This window comes from Dromaius novaehollandiae, chromosome 4 (assembly GCF_036370855.1).
Source record: "Dromaius novaehollandiae isolate bDroNov1 chromosome 4, bDroNov1.hap1, whole genome shotgun sequence".
Classification (NCBI taxonomy): Eukaryota; Metazoa; Chordata; class Aves; order Casuariiformes; family Dromaiidae; genus Dromaius; species Dromaius novaehollandiae.
In genome coordinates, this window is record NC_088101.1 from 73,594,431 (window position 1) to 73,614,543 (window position 20,113).

At 38.0% G+C, this 20,113-nt stretch overlaps 1 protein-coding gene across 1 annotated transcript in view; it reads left to right on the forward strand.

The window, feature by feature from the left end:
* The window catches only part of SLC2A9 (solute carrier family 2 member 9), a 107,664-nt gene that overhangs the window by 51,295 nt on the left and 36,256 nt on the right, over nt 1–20,113 (forward strand). Inside the window, exons 9-10 of the mRNA XM_064511430.1 lie at nt 6,048–6,149; nt 8,477–8,552. Of these exons, the coding sequence (XP_064367500.1) occupies nt 6,048–6,149; nt 8,477–8,552 (178 nt within the window). The remainder of the gene's footprint in view (nt 1–6,047; nt 6,150–8,476; nt 8,553–20,113) is intronic.

Genomic DNA, 20,113 nt, shown 5'->3' on the forward strand with positions numbered 1-20,113 from the left:
AAAGTCAGACTACATCTTCCTTCTCCCTGTGTAAAAGATAGGTGCTCTGTTTTCCCAGGTCCAGGACTATCAGACCTTGCAATTGCCTCTGAAGACTTCTGGGATTTTCATTAATCGTGATTATCAAAGCCTCTTTTTTACTAATAAATTGAGGTGAAAAAATATTCTATAATCAATGTGTTACCGCCCCCAAAGGTATAATGATAACATCAAAGATACTTGGTATTTATATATTTTTTTGAAGTATTTAGGAAAAAATTACCAAGCTTTTCAAAATGTTTTCCCTCCCTTAATATCTGGCACTGAACACTGTTAATTTTATCCAAGAGCAATATTTATGCAGCTCATAGTCTATAATTTTGGGAAGACATAAATAGTTGCCTACATGAGCAAACAGTTGGCTTCCAAAATTGCCTACCACACTAATTTGTTTTGCCTATATAAAATTTGAATGGCATGAATTTTCAGATGATTTACATACACTTTGCTTAGTCCTAAGAAAGCACTAGTAAGTATGTCTAATAAGTGAAAGCCAAAGAAATGCTCAGCAATTCATTTAGAATATAAAATACTGAATTCTGGATGCAGGGAGTCACTAATTACTCTCTAATCACAAATTCATCCTCATTGCGCAGCTGCAAATGTAAATGTATGTTATTTTTATGGAGAAAATTTGTGACTGGAAAAATACTCAGATTTAGGTCACTATTGGAAGATACAAAATCTGAAAGAATCGGCAATACAGTGCAGGCAATACAAAACAGTAGAAAGCTGACAGACCAAGAAATACAACTTTATGTCCATAGTCTCGTTCCAGTTCTGTATTCACTGGCGCACAGTGCCTTCACTACAGCAAAGAGCCCTTTCATGCAAGGTCAAAACCCAATGTGAACAGCTGCATCGCACACAAATACGGGTTAGCTGCACAGATGCCTCCTGCAACCTCCTAGTTCGGGTGGTCCAGTCTCTAGATTTGGAAACCCGGATCTCCGTCCCGGGAGGCCTGTAGCAGTCCTTGTGGATAGTATGATACTGCCAGCTCCCAGCAGTAAGTGTTGGGCTGCATCTTAAAAGATGTTTATGTCTTGGGCTTCTTGCGAGCAAACGGCAGGCTAGAGCAAATCACTCGATGGGGCCCGCCAGCCTGCAAGGTACTGAGTAAGGGCACTCTCTGTTGTGAATGTGAAACTTCACTGCCACGTGAAATTATCTGAGGATGCTTTACTGCAAAATAGTTCAGACTGAACCTAGAAATCAATTCCACCAGTTACTGGTAATGGTCTTTAGACTGCTAACTACAGGTGATGTGCAATGCCTAATCCTGTCGTGCCACTAATGGAGATCCTTGCAGACTGATAGAGAGGAGCCAGGAAAGGCACAGATTTATTTAAGACTTGTGCGTATGTGGCCAGACTTAGTGTTGGACCTCTAAATTCAAATTAGTTGCTTAAATAAAATATCTTTTTATTTGTTTTGCAACTTTATAATTCATACAGTAAATAAAAGGGTTATGCATAAAAACATGAATCAAAAACCCATTTGTAACCCTCAGTCTTCTGTTACTCTCCTTTTCCTGGATGCAAGATACCACATGTTGTGGCATGAATAGACAGACAGCAGTATAAATGTGATTACCCATTCTAATCCTGCTATTTAAAATGGAAATAAGACAGAGTTGGCTTGTCGCATTAAGTCTGAATCTAGATGTATGTTCTTCTTCAGGTCCACATCCAAAATGCATGAGAAAAAAGTCAGTATAGCTACGCTTAATGTTAACGTATAAATAAAACTTCTCTACAGAACTAAGATATCAAGAAAATGCAGTGGAGTTTTCTTAATGTAATTTGGGGCCAGGAAATAAGTAAGAAACAGTATTTGGTGACCTCCAGTTTGGGCTATAGAACTTGCTCATGTATTCATTTCTTGCACAGAAGCACGTCCGGTTTCTTTTAATGCACTCTGCTTTCATTATGTCAGCCTCGGTATCTGCAGCTGGCTCTTGAAGAGATTGACATTTGCTTCTTTAACCTTATTCAGAAGTGTTTCCTGCCAGATAAAAGAAAGTTGTGTGATCTGTTACACTTAGTTTGCATATCAGTTGCCTGATGACCAGCGAACATTTGTGTTGAGGGAATTTTGGCTGCAACGTTTTTTTGCACATTTTCAATAATTTCAGCTGTTCATCACCACAACTCTGGATATAGGTTTCCATGAATGCATGTTTATGATTGCACATAAACAAGTATCAGCCTACACAATTTGGCAAATAATTTAATGTGCTATCTCAGCAAACAGTTACAAGATTCTTTATATCATTACAGTTGAGCCTTTAATCCTTGTTATTCCATTTACTTGTTATTCCATTACTCTACCATATTTTTCTTGTTATGAGTCTTCAATAACCATTACCAGTGCATATCAGTAGAGCGTGCAGAACTCAATGAAAAATTGGTGAAACATTTTCCACTTTTTGTGAGTCATGAACATCTTAAGTGGGTTTTGCAAGGTAAAAAATTGTGGATATGTATACTCATAACCAAAAATGAATCACTGTCTGTTTACAACCCCAAATACAGCATGGAAGAATGGAAACCTGCCGTTACAGAGGAAATATTTGTAACACCTTTCTTTTCAAGTATTTACTGAGCTTATCAGAGCATTTTTTTCCTGTCAAGAAAAGGGGATCGAACAGTCCAAGAGAGCCGTTGGAAGTACATGGTCATAAGTTTTCTTAAGAAATCCTCCGAAATGAATTGGTAGATAAATTTTACTGGGAAATAAATTTACTTAGGAATACTGTAACCTAACCCATTTGGAGGAATGGCTGTCGAAGCGTGTACATGCTGGAAAGGTTCAAACCCAATCTTTTCAACCTTGAGGAAAGACCTTGGGGGCCTTCTGAGGGGCTTTGCTGGTGCAGACTGACTCCCGGGTGAAGAGTGTTGACCTGTAAATGGACTGGGTTATTTCTGCTCGGCTTCCTGACTGCCGCCGTCCCTCCCTAGCAAGGCGGCTTGCAGCCGTTTGGCCCGCAGCAGCGGCCTCGCGGGCTGGTCCACCACGCCACAGCTTAGAGTTTTATACCAGGCAGGTAGCACGTTTCTGAGTTTTGCTTTTGGCTTTTCGTGAGCTTGCCTCAGTGCGGTGCCCTGTTTCAGCAGAGCCCTGGTGTGCCTCCTTCGAATCTCTGCCGTGAGCAGGCATCTAAGTGCTTTGTTAAGGTGAAACCGGTGATGCAAGATGTACGTGTTTTATCAGGTTAGAGGTGTCTTTCGCTTTAAAATAGAAACAGGCTGTTGTCTCCCCGCAACTGTGCAAGTTAATCGTGTCTAATTGAGCAGCCTTTTGAGTCTGCATTTCCTAGCTGTATTAGTGTTGTCAGTGGTTTCTATTTGACATCACCTTTGGAAATGATTAAATGATTCCCTGCAATTCTGGTCTATTTTGGTGTCCCAGTGAATAAGGACCAAATTACTGTTTGTTTTGTCCAGTGAACAAAACTGGTCCATTCCATTAACCATAAAAACATCACCAGGAATTATCATGGTAAATTCTTCAGGGCAGAAACTGCAGGGAGTGCCCACAAGTTAGACCTTTCAAGTTCCTAATAGTAATGTCTTTTAGCATGATGAGCTCTTGGGAAACCTTCTGATTTCATGTGCATTTGTTTTGTTCTCTTCCCTACTTGCTGCTGAATAAAAAGGAATTTAAATTGATCAGAAACTATTACTCTCTTCTGTAAAATGAACATGGAGCCTGCAGATCTCATTCGCTTGAGCTGCTCTTAATTAAAAGCATGAGTTCCTCACCAACTAATTCTGGATTTGCCCAAATAAGTCTATGCTATTTGCTCTCCACGTACCTATGCACAAGTGCATACATGCATCTTCTTGGAGGACTTAGTCCAAACTATCCTCCCTTACAGGAGTTTGCTTTCTTATGAGCTTTACAACCAGAAACTGTCTAATGCTTTTTTCCCCACTTTTTGCTCTGTATGGTAGTCCTCTGTGAAGCTTTTTTCCCTCTGAGAGAAACATTTGTACTTTGCCCCACTTGAATACAAAATCCTCCAGCGTGTGTAACACCAGGATTGATTAATCACAACCAACAAGTCAAAACTGCAAAAAATAAAGATGTCAGAATACCTGTGCAGCATCTATTGCTGAACGGTTTGCAGAATCTCAGTTTTTGTATGGACCCATCGGGTAAATTTTCATCCCTCAGAGTCATAAGCAAATGTGTCATGCCTAAGTTTATGTGAGGCCACATGTGCAAGATGGATTCATTTATCATAGTTGAAAATATTTGGCACCTTGTAGGTTTTTGACAGTGCAGCCGTTGTAGCGTTAGAGCATTTGGGCTATGTGAGCACAATATGAAACGTTAATAACATCAGTGCGGTTCTATTTTAAACATGGCTCTTAAATTCTATTATAGAATCTGTGGGGACTGTCAAAATGAGTATATTTTCTCATTTAAAGAAATAAAGAACACTAATGCTAGCTTCAGAGCTGCTTTCTTCTGTTCTGCAGTGTCACAGGACTCCCTACTGTGGAAGTTCACCTCTCTCAAGTGAGGGAGTTGGCATGTTTTGAAGCCTTTTTTGCGACTGCCGGTAAAACCGATTTTGTGGGAGAAGAGCTAACCACTCAAGGCATTTTTCCCACTCTACCCTGAATGACTTTATTCTTTCTTATAGCACAGTTCTAGAAGCTCCCAGGGAACAGTGTGCGTTGACTCCCAAAACTAAGGTCCTTCCTCCGGGTTTGTTTTGCTCATTTAACTTTTGCTTGGGGGATGTCTGGAAGAGGGATTTCAGTTTAAAATAAATAACTACATGCCAAACAATTGTGTGATACTTGCTTTAACTTGTTGTTTGAAATGGTACATTTTAGACTTTGTATAATGTCCTTCTCATAAGAAAGCCAATAGAAATGAATAATTATGGTACCTTAAAAGATGTTCTGGTCTAAATGTATATTGCCTGTGTATTTTAGTGTGTCAAACTAGCAAAGAAAAGTCAGTTTCAAGAAGCTTGTCACTGTGTTCTTCTCCAGCAGAAAAATACTCAGATTTCATGATTTTTTTAAACTCAGTTGATTTAACTTCACGTGTTAAATATAAATTTGAAATATGCATGAATGCCCGAGTATCAGTGTTACAATCTGTTTTCTGAGTCAGACTTTCTGATATTTGGATTTCTTTTGTCTGGCTATTCAAATTAAATTATTCTAGGTCATAACTAAATGGTTTTCTGTATTCAGACAAAAAGAAATTGAAAATAAATTTTATATTGATAAAAAAATTACTTAACCTATACATAGTAAAAATGTATCTTTTTTATCCTTTTAAGCTTAATTTCAGATAGATGTTGAAATTAAAGAACATCTGAAAGGAAAAATCAAGAGCCAAACTATTTGTTTTAACATTTTTTTTAATTTCAAAATTATTTTAACAACATTATTATAGATATTTGGGGCAGATTTGTAAGCAGTTCTAATCAACCTAGTATTTTTTCCCCTCAACTACGAGTAAAATAAATCAAACTTTACCTAGTTCTCATCTTCATATTACTTTTACACAGATAAGGTATGCCCTTGTGAAATTTATGATTAAATTTCTATGCAATAATTTAAATGTAGCAGTAGCTTTGAGGTCCACCACACTAGTGACATTAAAGTTACAAAGCTGCACATTTTACCTGCCCATATGGTTATATTTGTTCTGTAGGAAGAAATATGGGCATAAAACTATTATCAGTTAGAAGAAATATGGGCATAAAACTATTATCAGTTATCAATTATGATTTTTGATGGTTTTAAGCTTTTGTAGTGGCTTTAAATAAGAATGCTATGCTGACCTGGTTTCACAAAGAGGTAAAATTCTGTAAACTGATAGCAATTATGAACACATCATAGCTGAGAAATAACACAATTAATTCAGTTGATTTTATTTTTGGTTTTCATGTTTACAAGAAGAACATATCACATTATTTGACATCTTCAATCCTTTATCAAGAAATTTAAATGCCACTTTTTGTTTTTCAGGGCTTAGTTATTGAACGTCTTGGGCGTAGACCTCTTCTCATCGGAGGTTTTGGGTTGATGGTCGTCTTCTTTACAGTACTGACAGTGTCTCTGACTTTACAGGTAACAGTATAATCACTACATATTTTTGCTCTCTCCTTCGTCTCTTTTAATCACTGTGTCTGCCTCAGCATTCCCACCTGAGCCAATCGGTTTGCTGTAAGGATTCAGAGGTCTGTGTTTTGTTTAGTTATAAATCTATTGGTTTCAAAATGTGCTGGTTAGCCATGGTGGCTCTTGCGTTTCAAAGCCATAGGGGCTTTGTTGCATTCTGCTCTCATTAATGGAAAGATTTATGTATTTTGGGAACTGAACTATTCTGAAGACCATTTTGTCCGTGGTGAGAAATGTTATATTCTGTATTTTTATCTTTGCTTGTAAAGCACTGTTCTTGAAATCTCTTTCCTTCTTTATGTGTCATCCTTACTCTTAGGCTTGGGTGTTTTTTTCCAGTACAGAAAACTTTCCACTTTTACTGTTTCTTTCAAGTTAATTTTTTGATGTTTTTACTGAAAATATAAAGACTTATCCCTTGTAGAACATCTGCGCTTAGGTTTTCAGATGTCATTAGCAGTCAATTCCCCAAGGGGCTATTTTAGATGGTCAGAGGAAGATTAAACTAATCTTAATACTGAGTCTTGGACGACCTAATGTTTGTCTTATTTAGCTTCCATTTCCATCATCATGTGCAGTTTTCTTCTGTCCCTGAGGGCTTTTGAGATGTAAAACTGGCAGTCTGGATCAGCAGTTTTTGGGTGGTCTTTCAGCAAGTTTTTATTCTGCTGTTGTTGATTTCTGTGTCTTTGCTAACAGGGGTATAATGCATCTTGCCATTATATTTGAATTTCAAATCTTGCTCGTTGGTTGAAGAGAGTCAGTTTGATTAGCAAGCGTATGCAACGTTGCTGCAAAGTTGTATTGACTTGCCTGTATGTGCAGCACAGTGAAGCTTTACTTCAAATACTTGTCATGACAACTGTAAGATGACTCTCTAGAAGACAGATGTTATTGCAATTTTTATACGCTGAGTAAAAGAATTCTCTTCCAAACCTTTTAAAATAAAAGTTTGATGCGTAAGGACTTTCAGCTATTGTAAATAGCTGAAGTTTCAGTGCCTTTCAGTTCTACTTCTTTTCTGAAGTGTCTCAATCTATTTTGCACTAGAGATTAGATATTGTATTGCTTTGAGCAAAGGTCCCTGGATACAAATAGGCTTGATGTCAAGGGAGTTTATATCTACTCTGTATTTGCACCTTGTCTCTCTCTTTTAGAGAGAGACCTTGGATCTGAGTTCAGGTGAGGACTCCAGAATATGCGATTTTGATTGATTTACGAGTCTCCTTTTTAATGTTAATGCCTAGAAGACTGTTAGCATGTTTTTTGCATAACTAGGGGAACAATCCAGACTGGGAAAAACATTAGAAAGTCAGAAGGTCATTATTTAAACTGAAAGATAGTGATCTATTTTGGCAAGTATACAGTACAGTGTAGCTCAAGGTGCTTTTTTGTGGTACTGCAGTTATATGCATCTTAACAGACTTGCAAAACTAGTAAAATTCTTATAACAGTGGCATTTGCACTTTGCTGATAAACAAGAAATGATGGGAGAGAGAAAGGAATGTGGTTTTCCTAATCTACTATTGTTGAGTATTTGCATTTACGGTTAAGAAACAGTGTCCTGGAAATTCAGTAGAAATTGCTCACAGTATTTGAAGTTAAAGTTCCCGTCATTCAAGCAAAAGCTACTGTGAAATGGAAAAGTAGTTTGTCTCATGAGGAAAACAGGTGGTTCCATTTACAATTCCATTAAAGAACTATTTACAGCTTGTTCTCCTTTCCCCTGTACCTGTTATTTGTACACATGGCTCTTCTTGCAGGCAAAATCAGCTTATGGCTAAAAATTGCTGGACTGTGGCTTTCATATGCCATGTTAAGGTTTAGATACAGTTGTCCTACTGAAAGGCGTATCTGGCCTTCAGCCTGTTCTTTAACTGGTTACCTTTGAAGCCCTAAGGGCCATCATAGCTACTGTTTTTAAACATGGCTGAAATATCTGAGGAGGATGGAGACACAGAACCAGTGCGATGGGAACAAAAAGTCTTTCCAGATTGGCTTGAACTTTAGCACACGATGTCATAAACTTTTAGTGTTGTGGCTTCTGTGGTACAAGAGATCGTCTGCTATTTCATTACCAGGTTTCCACAGAGACCAGGACCTTTAATGCAAATCACCCAATAAAGTTCCACAAAAATACTGTTGTTTTCTAAAGTAATCCTAGACTAACTCTGAAATAGAGAAACAAGTGTGCAAAACACTATCCATTCTCTGTGATTTTTTACTACTGGTGATACATGTGACCTACTTAATGTGAGTATTTTTTTTCTACACAGAATAACATGTACTGGCTTCCTTACCTCAGTATATTTTGCATTCTTGCCATTATTGCATCATTCTGCATTGGACCAGGTATGTCTATATTTTTTCATGTTTCTCTGTACATCAAAGCATGTATTTTTGCACTGGCAATATGTTAACAACTTGCAATAGGGAATATTATTTTGCACATGTCCGAAGAGCACATGGGCTTCAAGATAATAAAGGGTTATCCACAAAGTGATCTCAACCTTCGCTTTAAAAATCTGTATACACACACGTTGCCACTTAGCTGCCAGGGATGTGTTAGTGTTTGCTGGCCACTGTAGCTGAGATGCAGACCACTATTCCCCGGTTGTAATTTTTGTATTTCATTTTCTCTAACAAAGAACATGTTTAAGGAATAAAAATGCAATAAAGCCAGACCTTTGTTAGGGGTGTGCAATGAAAGGATAAGAGCAACAATCACAAGTTTCAGCAAGGGCAATTCTGAGTGGATAGAAGAGAAAAAAATTCACGCTGAGCGTGGTTAGGCACTGTAAGATGTTGCTCAGAGAGGCTGTGAAATCTCCGTCCTTGGACGTATTCAAAACTCAGCTGGACAAGTTCATGAGCCACCTCATCTAACTTTGAATCTGGCCCTGCTTTGAGCAGGGGTTGGATCAGCTGAACTGCAGAGGTCCCTTCCTACCTAAATTATCCCATGATTCTGATTGCATCATGTCTTTGGAAAATACATTTTAATAAATTATGCATAATATGCATAATAGTTACCTGACTGTAGCATTACCCTAAACAGTATTGCCCTCACATTCAGATACTTCAGTGATTAGACTTGGACCATGCAGTTATCAAGTTATGAAATGTTAACAGAAAATATTTGCAGATAGATAAAAAGAGAAATTTAATCTGAATTCAATTCATGTACAGAATAAAATGTCAAAACAGTGCCTAAATTTTTGAAGATTCCCTTACAAACCTACAAAAAGGGTAAAAATCAGCTGCTTTTATAGGAGGTTTTTCACACGTGTTCTGCTGTAAACCTGAAAACCAGGTTTCTGTTCCCCCAAGTTCTCAGTTTTTTATCACGCACCATTTATTGTCTCTTTCCTTTATAATGAGTTTGACACTGAACATTAATCATCTGTTTATACATCTTCACCACAGAAGTGATCTAATTAATTGATTGTGGTTTATTAGTAGAAAGAAAGAGTTGCTGATATTTTGTGCAACTCTAAACATAGGGGTAATGCTGTGAATCCTCTTTTGGAAAAGGTGATTAAAAATTATGCTACTTTAGAAGGAGACCTGGAAAAGACCAGAATATTAGCTTTTCCCCTCGCTCCTGGGGAAACAGGTTGTCACTAATGCCTATGCTTATTCCTTTGCATGTGGTAACTGACTGGAAAATGGAAGGAGTCAAATAGACTTGACTAGGAACTTGTAACCTCCCCGTTCTTGATTATTATGCACCTAATTTTGGACCGTAGATGGCTTATGAACACTATTCACCTTCCTCACCTCCAGCTCTTCTAGCAATGCCAATAAGGCAAGCGATCTTGCAGGCCCCTTGTCCTCTGTAAGGACAAATCTCAGTTCCAGATAAGTCTTTAGTATTGCTGATGTATGTTATTTAGACTGAGGGATTTTTTTTAAAGAGGTGTTCTGAAAGCACAAGCAGTTCTATTCCACTTGAAAGCTCCCCTTTCAGTGTTGTAAGTAGTTTAAACAAGTGAGTACAGGAACTTGCAGCACCTACCTGTTTCTTTCAGAAAACTCTGTTGAAATGAATTTGCAGGGTAATTTGTTCCTGTTCCATATTTCCAATATGTTCCACCAATTTTTAGAACTTGCAGCTCGATATTTCCTACATTGCATCACCAGCATTTTAAAATAAATGCTCTACGTTTGCCCTCTGCCTCACTATTCCCCAGAATGGATTCTGGTTTTCTTTGCTTAGCTTCATTCCCTTTACCAGCACTGTTCAGGATTTTCTATTGTATTTTGCACCTGTTTTGAAGTAATGTGTCCACATATATATGACTGGAACAGCTTTTTCTCAATATTACTTAGTTGTTTTCTGCAGAAAATTTTTTAGATTATATCATCTTGTGTGTTTTTCACTGTGCCCATTGCTTGTAAAGCCGAACAACAATATGTTGTATTAGGTGCCTAGCTGGCCCCCCCACCTTTGCTCTGTATGTTTAGACGTTCTTAATACATGGCAATAGTAGGAACAGCTCAGTAGCACTCAACACTGATTTGCTTTTCATGAAACCTTGGGAATAGGCACTGCCTGTGGTTGCCAGTGGTTGTGAAGAAGTTGCAAACAATCATATTCTGGTTCCGCAGTAAATCAATAGCAATATTTCAGCTGGCTTTAATGGAGCCAGTGAAACTTCTCTGAGTCTGAAACTTCTCAGACTGAGACTGTGAGACAGAGCCTGGCTCTTTTTGTTGTTGCGTGGTGGGTAGCTGAGACCCAACAGGCATAAGCTCCAACAAGAGAGGTTCAGAGTGACTGTATGGATATATCTTTTACTTATAGACAGTCAAGTAGGCTGCCAAACAGAGGCTGTGCAGTCTCCAAGCTTGGAGGTTTTCAAGACCCAACTGGATCAGGAACTGAGCAGCCTGGCCTGACTTCACACCTGACCCTGCTTTGGGCGGAAGGTTGGGCAAGGGAGCTCTGGAGGTCTCGTCCGACCTGAATTTCCCTATGATCCAAACCTTGGATCTGTTTTATGAAACAGAAGTAATGTTGCTTGCAAATTTCAACCTAAATAATTTAGGGTTGTGGACTGACTCCAGGCACAATTCAGAGCAAGCGATGGTGCATAAACTAGAGGAGGCACCAAGCCTCAAACACCCATTTTGCACCAGAATTTCTCCCTGCTTTACCCTATGTAGTGGTGTTGGGGAGGGAGGTGACCAAGGGGAAGAAGCAGCAGGAAGGAAAGAAATAATTTGCTGCCACCAGCTCATGCCCACATTAATTTATGGGGCTTCTGTGCTGACACATCTGCACCGACTAGGACAAAGAAGATAAACCATGTTCCAAACTCATCTCTTTTTTTTTTTCCCGCAGTGGCCTACAGGGAGAAAGTAGTCTTTTATCTGTGTATGCACAAACCTGAGGTCTGCCTCACCCTTGCATAGGTATAATAGAAACATTTACTCCCCTTATTATTCTTTGCATCTAGGTACACCCAGTTTAAATCTAACCTTAATATTTTAAATACCAATGAACAGTATGTATCATTCTTATTTTTATGTGTGTGACTTCCATGAACTTTGTAGAAGGATGTGTGAGAGCTGTAAATTGATTAATATCAATGTGCCTGAGGAAATATCCACAAACCCGGGAGGTAGTACAGAGTGTAGAAGTAATGCAAATATCCTGCCAGCTGCTTTTGTACCAGCTAGTAGCTTCTTCTAGTGACAGCTTCATGCTCCTTGCAAAAGTAAACTACTTTTCTTTAGAAGTGAAGACTCCTGATAAGGATTTTTTCAGCTCATAACTTTATGTAAGACATCACCTGAAAGGGTTCTATAGTCGGCTTACAAAACTGGGGAGCTCCTTTTCAGCTTTCCAGTCATGGGCCAGTTAAACAGAAGGATTTTATTTATACTACAACATCTTTCCTGAATCATTTTGCATTTTCTTGGGTCTCATGATGCTGTTTAATCGTACGAGAATCTAAAATTGGGCTGCTGCTGCACAAAAAAAAGAAGGCTTAGTGAGGGAGACATACTCCTTTCCACACAAGCAAGGATATTTAAGTTCTAAAGCTGGGACCAAGCTATTGTGCTGATCCACAGAACTAGGTTTGTCCAGCCCCAGCTTCTTAGCGCATGTGCCGTTGGTGGCAGCGTTGACAGGCCAGGAGTGGTTCATTTGTCCGAGCTGAAGGCCAAGGTGCTTCTGTGGCCCATCAGCTGGAGGCTAGCCCCAGCTGCCGGGATTTCTGGAGCAATTGTGCCACTTAGCAGTAGTGGCTAACACAGGACTTGGCCCCTATGATAACTCCAGCAAAGACTGAAGTTACCTGGAGAAATCTCAGAATTTCTTGGGCTTATTAGTATGAAATATGACTTTGTATTGCTATTATGTGAACTAAAATTTAGTTGAATAACTAACTAAAATAATATATAACAATAATTTAACAAGAAGAACCTGCTGTTGTGGACACGCGATTGCAATTTTATGTAAGGAATAAGTAGGAATAGTAGAGGAATTCTGTGGATTTGTCTTTGTCTATGTTTCCTTAAAAAATAAAACACAGTACACTGAAAAATTAAAAGATCTAGAACAATGCGATACTCAGAATTATTGCATAACAGAAAAACTTTTCAGTGTTTCCCTCACACTAGGCAAGAGTTTAAATGTGGTAGTGTAATTAAAACAGCAATGCTCAGAGTAAAATAAATAAATGGATGAAAACATTACTCTGAGATTCCAACATAAGAAAGATTGTTGTCCACTGTATTCACAATATTTCTGGTTTTGAGTGCCTCATGCAGCTGTTTTGTTAATATCATCATCATCATCATTTTACCCTGTCCCTGCACAGATAATACTCATCAGTGACCTGCTGCGTATTTCTATTCCTGCCCCAGTGCAAAAGGCACTGTAAAATTTTTTGGTAATTAGTTAACTCAAAATTACACATCAGATTTCTTTCATCCCTTTTGTATAAAAGAACAAGACATGAATTATTTCACAGGAGAACAAAGAAATCAATGAATTGCCTGGATTAAATTTTCTCTCTATGAAAGACCTGATTAGATCAGTAGAGGTGGTCTTACAGAAAGGAGAAGATCATTACCTATGAGTCACATCCTAATTAATTGATCTGTGAAGACAGAGGAATGAGCCTTATCGTGTCCTAGTGTAATGAAGATAAGATGTAGTACAGTCAGGTTTCAGGAACTTGAGCATTAGTGACAAACTGTAGTTTGAAACATTTTGACAGTATGCCTAATGAGTTCACTGGAACTCTTTCTGGGATTTTACCTTCAAACTTTGTAAAATTTAATTAAGGTCCAATCATACTTCTCTTATTTATGGACTAAGCCTTTTATTGTTGGCTTTGGTGGAACAAATTCTAGCAAAAATGACGTGTGAATAAGGATTCTGCGTCCTCAGTTACCACGCAAAGATCAAAATTTAATAGTTTGTGCTTCTTTTATTTCAGAATCTGTAGTCCAATGAGAAATCTATTTCTCTAGATGTTCTTAGGTAGAGCAGGTAGTAGTCACTTAAAATCAAGTCTTTTCTCAGGAAAGTGTGCAAGGCCATCGGAATGTCATAGTACACAGAAGTATCTTTTTTTTTTTTTTTAAGCTGGAAAGTCACTGCTGAAAATCAACATTATGCTGCCTTTCTTATTAATATTAGAGTTTCAGGAAGAACAACTAAGTGCAAAAGAACTTTGATGAAGTTTTTCCAGCTTAGGGTCTTCCTGAGGCATAGTTACTACGATTTTAGTAGTCTTCCATGGATTTGTCCTTTTTCCATCTGAAATTGCAAAATTTTAGCATCCAGGGCATCCTTTGGGAAAGAAATCTGCATGTCCAGTACCTGTCATATGAATAACCACATCCTTTGTGTTGCTTTGTGTGATGCCCTTTGTGTCTTAAATTGGAAGAAACGGAACAATTGATCTTCCTTCTCCCTTCCCAAGTTCCTTGTGATCTTGCAGACTTTTATCGTATCACCGCCAGATTTTTCCAGACTGAGTGGCTGTTTCCTATGGCTTTTTTTTCTCAGAGATATTTTATGACACTCTTTTAGTAGGAATATTTCACACTTAAAAGATACAGTGTTCTCTTGTAGCACTCTGGTAGTTTATTGTGACAAGACTGAAACTTCAAGATAACTTTCCAGCTTTTCTGGTCAGGAAGAGTTTTTCTACCAGTAGAATTAACCATATTTGTTATCATTAAGGTGCAGCTTTTTAGTATTTTTAGCATTTTGTAGAAGGTCGAGGGTCACTTGTTTGTATTGGTTAAACAGGTATTATTGTCATGGTATTACTAGAGCTTAGTATCTCATCTAATTCCTGCTGTAGCTATTTGGAGCTTTTCAGCATCCTTTCAGAGTAAACCCCTCATGGTTTGTAATGATTCTGCAGATACTACGGATCTTCATCTAGGATGAGTTCAGTTTACATTCATTGAATTATTGGTACTTTGGAGAATTATACCATCTGAAAATAGTAAATAATGTGGGGAAGTTGACTCATATGGCTATAAAATATAAATAATAGATCAATAAAATTGCCTTTAAAAATGCAATATTTTCCCTCGTTAGAGATACTTGTACAAATACGTCTGATACTTACTTGATAGTTTCGATATTGTGCTGTCTCTCACGTTGAGAACAGCATATGAGTTAGTTCCATCTGCTCCTTACAGCTAGGATCAGCTGTTACTACAAACCAAATTTTTACTTTGTTTCATTTTTCTGAACTCAGGTTTTCAGCTTACAGGTGTTTTTCAGGCATATTGCTAAGCACTGAAACTGTAATGCTAGGAGCAGGTATGCTCAGGCATGCGTGTGATTTGATATTTCCTCATTTATATCGAAAGACAAAAAGCAGAAAGCTTTCATGTATTTACTAAAAATTAAAGGGACCCTTATGTGCAAAATAGTCATGTGCAGGAGCTCAGCAGCAATATATGATCTGAACAAGAAAAATATCCTTCAAAAATAACTTACTTTTCTATGAGATGAGGAAGCTGTGCTGTTCCAGGCATTTGTTTTATTGTGCTTATTTGGTTAGTTATACACAAATAAAAGTATTTGGTTGCAGAGAAGCATACTGCTTTCTGAGATTATTTTTGATTATGGAAACAAGTTAATAAATAATTTTAGAGTTTTCACCCCAAGGGAAAAAGCAGAAACTTCAGGGAAATGTTTTTCTTGACCGTATGTTGGACCTGAAATATATGATACTTTTCAAGGAAAGAAGCGTCATCTAATAAAAGAGTAAGCAGAGAGGACCGATGGGATTGGTTCTGGTTCCTAAGGAAACAGCAAGCAAGCAAAAAAAAAAAAAAATCAATACAGAAAACAAAGCAAAGAAAAATGCCAAGAAAAAATATTTTTAATATCTCAGCAGAGCATGCGTGCTGTTTGGATTAGGTGCCGTGAGCAAATGTATTATTTGGAATGCCTGTCCTGAGTGAGTAAATAAGGTGCAACCGCGTGAAAATTTAGAGTTAGTGATAGATGGACTTAGCTACGTGAGAAATGTCTTCATTCTTTAACCTTGTCTTAGAGTGATATTATTTAAGGAAAGAAAAAAAAATAAAGCTAAAAGCAGTTATCCCCAGTTCCTCAATGAAATCTATATGGCTGCTGCTTCATGGAATATTACCGTGCTGAGCTATGCTTGCAGCACCTGTGTCTCTTTCAGGAAAACCGTACTAAAATTTGACTTAAACCAGAAAAGTGTCAATTCTGCGTATTTTTGTTATTTGTTTACTTGAGTTCTGAGTTCACCCATTGTGTCTTTGCAACAGAGGCTGTGCAAGGAAGTGATTTTTTTGATTCTGCCAGGTGAACTGAAAAATACCTATACTTACAGGTGTGCATTGGGGGCTTCAAGATCTAGTAGTTTCATAAAGCTGTTGGAGACTTTTAACTACTAACCAAATAATAAAAAACAAACAAACAAACAAAAATCTGACCCAGAATGTGTCCAACCCAGACACAGTTTCCTTATTCACCTGGGAGCCCACCTGCCCGGGAGGCTGCCACGTATTCTGGGGTGAGGCACTTTCAGTCTTTGTTCCTGATGCTGTTCTTATTTGTATAAAATACTTAAATGTTCATTCTCTGAACCAGAGAATGACTCTTCTGCCATTTGTCGAGAGATTCACCCCAGGTGGTGGGACATGTGTAAAAAACCCCCAGCTGATTAGTTGAGGACTGCAGTAATGTTGGTGTTAAGCTTCCTGCTGGAAGCAAGCATGACAAAATACCGTGGGACTTAAGGACTCGGGGAGTGCATAAAACATTTGCATGCAATATCTGTGGGTAATTGTATGGAGAGATTTATTTATATTTCTTCTTTAGAAGAGTGCTCTGTTTAGGTGTAACATCGGTCTATCCCATTTTGATATGTCTTCTGTATAGCTAGGGATGTGAATCAGATGTGTGCTTACAGTTTGTTCACTGCCGTGTAAACTAGACCAGCAGTTCCCACTAGTGACACATACCAATTTTAACTTGCCTTCTTTCGCAGTGCTAACACTACCTCTACACTGTTCAGCTTTGATGGGGTTTTTGGGGGGAACCAGACCTATTTAAAAAGTCATAGCACCGTTTCTTCCTGCCCTTGGACTTACAGTGCTTGCTGTCTGCTTTGGGCCTGCAGGCCAAAGGAGGCAAATAGTTTTCCAGGTCTGGGAGTAAAATAGAGAGGAAGCGATGCTTCAGAGAAGGAGAAGGAAACCTTGGTGGAAGAGGTTAGCTATGAGGCCTGTCTTTGAAATAAATAAATAAAAGGGTGGGAGGAGGTGGACTGCTTTAACAATGCGCCTGACATGGAAGTAATCCTTCCTTTCCCATCGTCATTCAGAAATTGAAAAAGTATTCTCTCTTTCAGAGCAAACCTTTGCAAATTTGGTGTTTCTGAAAATAAGGTAAACTGGAGCATTGGACTTACTTTACCATTGGCAATAACTAAAAATAACCTGAGACCCTATTATTGCACTAAGAGCTGCGGAAGATGCTTGTGTAGCACGAGTCTGTTGCCCGTCCTTTGACCGCTTTAGGGCAGATGGTAGTTGCAAGTGCACAAAAGGAGATGCGCATTAATATTCCTTTGTTCATGGAATATTCTTCAAGAGTCCTTTGGAGCCTTTAGAAAGGAGAAGCAGCAGCCTTAATTACAACAAGCAGTAATGGTAGGAGAAGCTTCAGAATCTAATGAGTTCTTTTATATCCATCACTTAATTTTCATAATTCAAGCTACCTTTGTGTGGAAATTTATGTTATATTGGTAGCAGTTCAGGTATGAGATCGGAGATTTGGCTGAGATCTCGCTTCATCTTTCACAGTTTGCTCATTTCTAGTAGTAGGAGATGTATAACTGAAGGCAGTTGAAGAGAAAAGAGGCTAAGAAAGTAAGGAACAGGATAGGAGTTTAAGGATGTCTGAAAATGCCAGCTAGCTAAGGCAGAAGATGAGGGTGATATGTGAGTCACGTGAAAAGCTTCTCTTTTGCTGTTTATATATTATCTATTTTTAAGTCATTTGAAAGGCTGTTTTGTTTTTACACTGTATATGCACACTCTTTTATGTATTATCTTACAGACCTCATACTGTCATACGAAAACTCACTATATTATAACATGAAAAATAGTCATTGTGTTGTCATGTGTCATGCCATCATTTCTGAGATGAAGACTTAGAGCTGAATGTTAGACTACAAAATTGCTCATACAGCAGCTTGGACAGGAAGGCTGCAAAGAAAGGCTACTGGGAAGGTCAGGAAAATAGAAAGATTTATATATGAAAAGATACAGGAGAACTTTATAGTGTATAGCAAAGAAAAGGCTGAAAATATGATTTCTGTTGTTTCTGGGCAAAGAGAGAATAACCGTCTATATAAGTTGAAGGTAAATGTTGCTGCAAAAAATAACAACAAAAAAACCCAGACCTAGATACTAGGTAGTCAGGAGTAAATTTAGGATAGAAATTAGAAGAAGACTCCTAACCACTAGAGGAGCTGAGTTTGGGATCAGCTTCTCAATGGAAACAGTAAAGAAGAAACTAAACAAATGAACTTAATAAATTTATAAAAGGACCATATGGACTACTTCCTGAACTGTGGAGGACTGGACTTAACCAGATGATCTAATCCAGTCTTATGTTCCTTTATCTCCAAGAGAAATGTTAGATCCTCTACATGAAATCTTTATTTCCATTAAAAAAAAATGACCAAGAAGAGAAGCATGTTCTCAGAGAGGATTTTCTGGCTGGTCATTACATAAAGGATGTAGTCCATGGCTTAATTTACATCAACAGCTGCTCTTTTAAATCAGTGGAGAAGAAAATGTGACTCTCTGGCTAGTCCTTACACAGTAGTTGCAGGGTTTCCGACTTTACTGCCTTATGTTGTGTAATATCATAGAAGTAGTTATTCTGGTCCTAAATCCTGTAAGTATTTCTGTGGATGAGTAGCACTTTTTCTTCAAAAGAAGTCCTGTTGACTTCAGTGGAGTTTGTGAAAGTTTGAATTTAGCATGAATTGGATCAAGTGTGAATCAACGTGATTTTTGATTCAATTTATACCTATAAAATAAGTTGCTGTTCAGTATGCTTATGCATACTGGATTTTGGATTTTTGCTTGACAAAATCAGATTGATCAGTATATTTCCAGTCATGCTTTCATCACAGAAATGCAAAATTGATAAGATTTCTCTTATGATGGACTTTGGAGAAAATAGTAATTTTATGGTACTGATCTTCATTTTCCAACTGCTGCTTTTAATACTGACTACATTTGCAGGCACAGCTAAGAAACACTAACAAACTAGACCATTTCAGGATTTCATTTACTTAGCTTTTGTCTCTTTTTCTGTTTTCTGAGAGTTTTATCTTGTAACTGAGTTTTATAATACTTGTCGTGGTTTATGGAAAGTGACTGAAGTCTTCCCTAGCACAGCTGAATATAGACGCAATGGAAACATGGTAGTGGTGTATTCGGCATGTGTTAAATTGGCATCACGAAGTAAACATCAGAAAACTCAGAGGAAATCACTGCTGTACCCTGAGGTGCATCAAAGAAATTTTGATATTTAAAGTTTAAATCAGTGTGCGCTCTTATTCTGAATGCCAATGTACAGCGGTATCGACAGCAGAGCAGTTGTGAGAAGAGGGTCACTTTTAAAGTCATGAGGTTTGTTCGATCTGAAATGCCATCGGGGGGGAAAGAAACATGTTTTCTTGGATCTGAAGCACAAACAAAGGTGGGATAGCTCCCATGTATATACACAAGGACTGCAGGAAAGGGCGGTATTAGTTTTATTGTTTGAAACAGGCATTTCCAGAAGCTCTGTCCGTGCTGTTTTAGCTTCTCCCCTTAGATTGGGGTGCCAGACTTTGTCGTGGCCTTGGTCCTTCTTCCACTGTGCTTGGAGAAAGTGCTTGAAAGGGTGGAAAAAAGCCCTTCTCTTTTTAACCAGAAAAGTGTATCAGTTTATAAACAAGCAAACAAACCCATATTGTTGTGTGTTTTATTAGAGTGATAGATTTGAAAGTTTACATTAATTTTCCAACACTGTCTTTCATCCTGCAAGCTAGAGGGCTTAAATCATTCCTGCAGGTCAGCAGCCTTTCATAATGTCAAATAGTTCCTGCATCAGAGGAGAAGGGTATTTGCACAGAAATAACCTTTAGTTTTTCCTGCTATTAAAAAATAAAAATAAAAAGTTAGGTCTGTTAACAGTTACTAGGCTTTTGTGGGCATACCAGTAGATTTAAAACATGCTGCCCTAAAAGCAGTTAAGTATAAAATATTCTGAGCACATGAGTTATAAGTCAGTTCTGGCAGAGCTCATAATAACCTGAAGATACATAATTACTATGCAACGTGTACCATAAATTTGTCTCAGTAAGGATTTTCTTGGGGGTGCC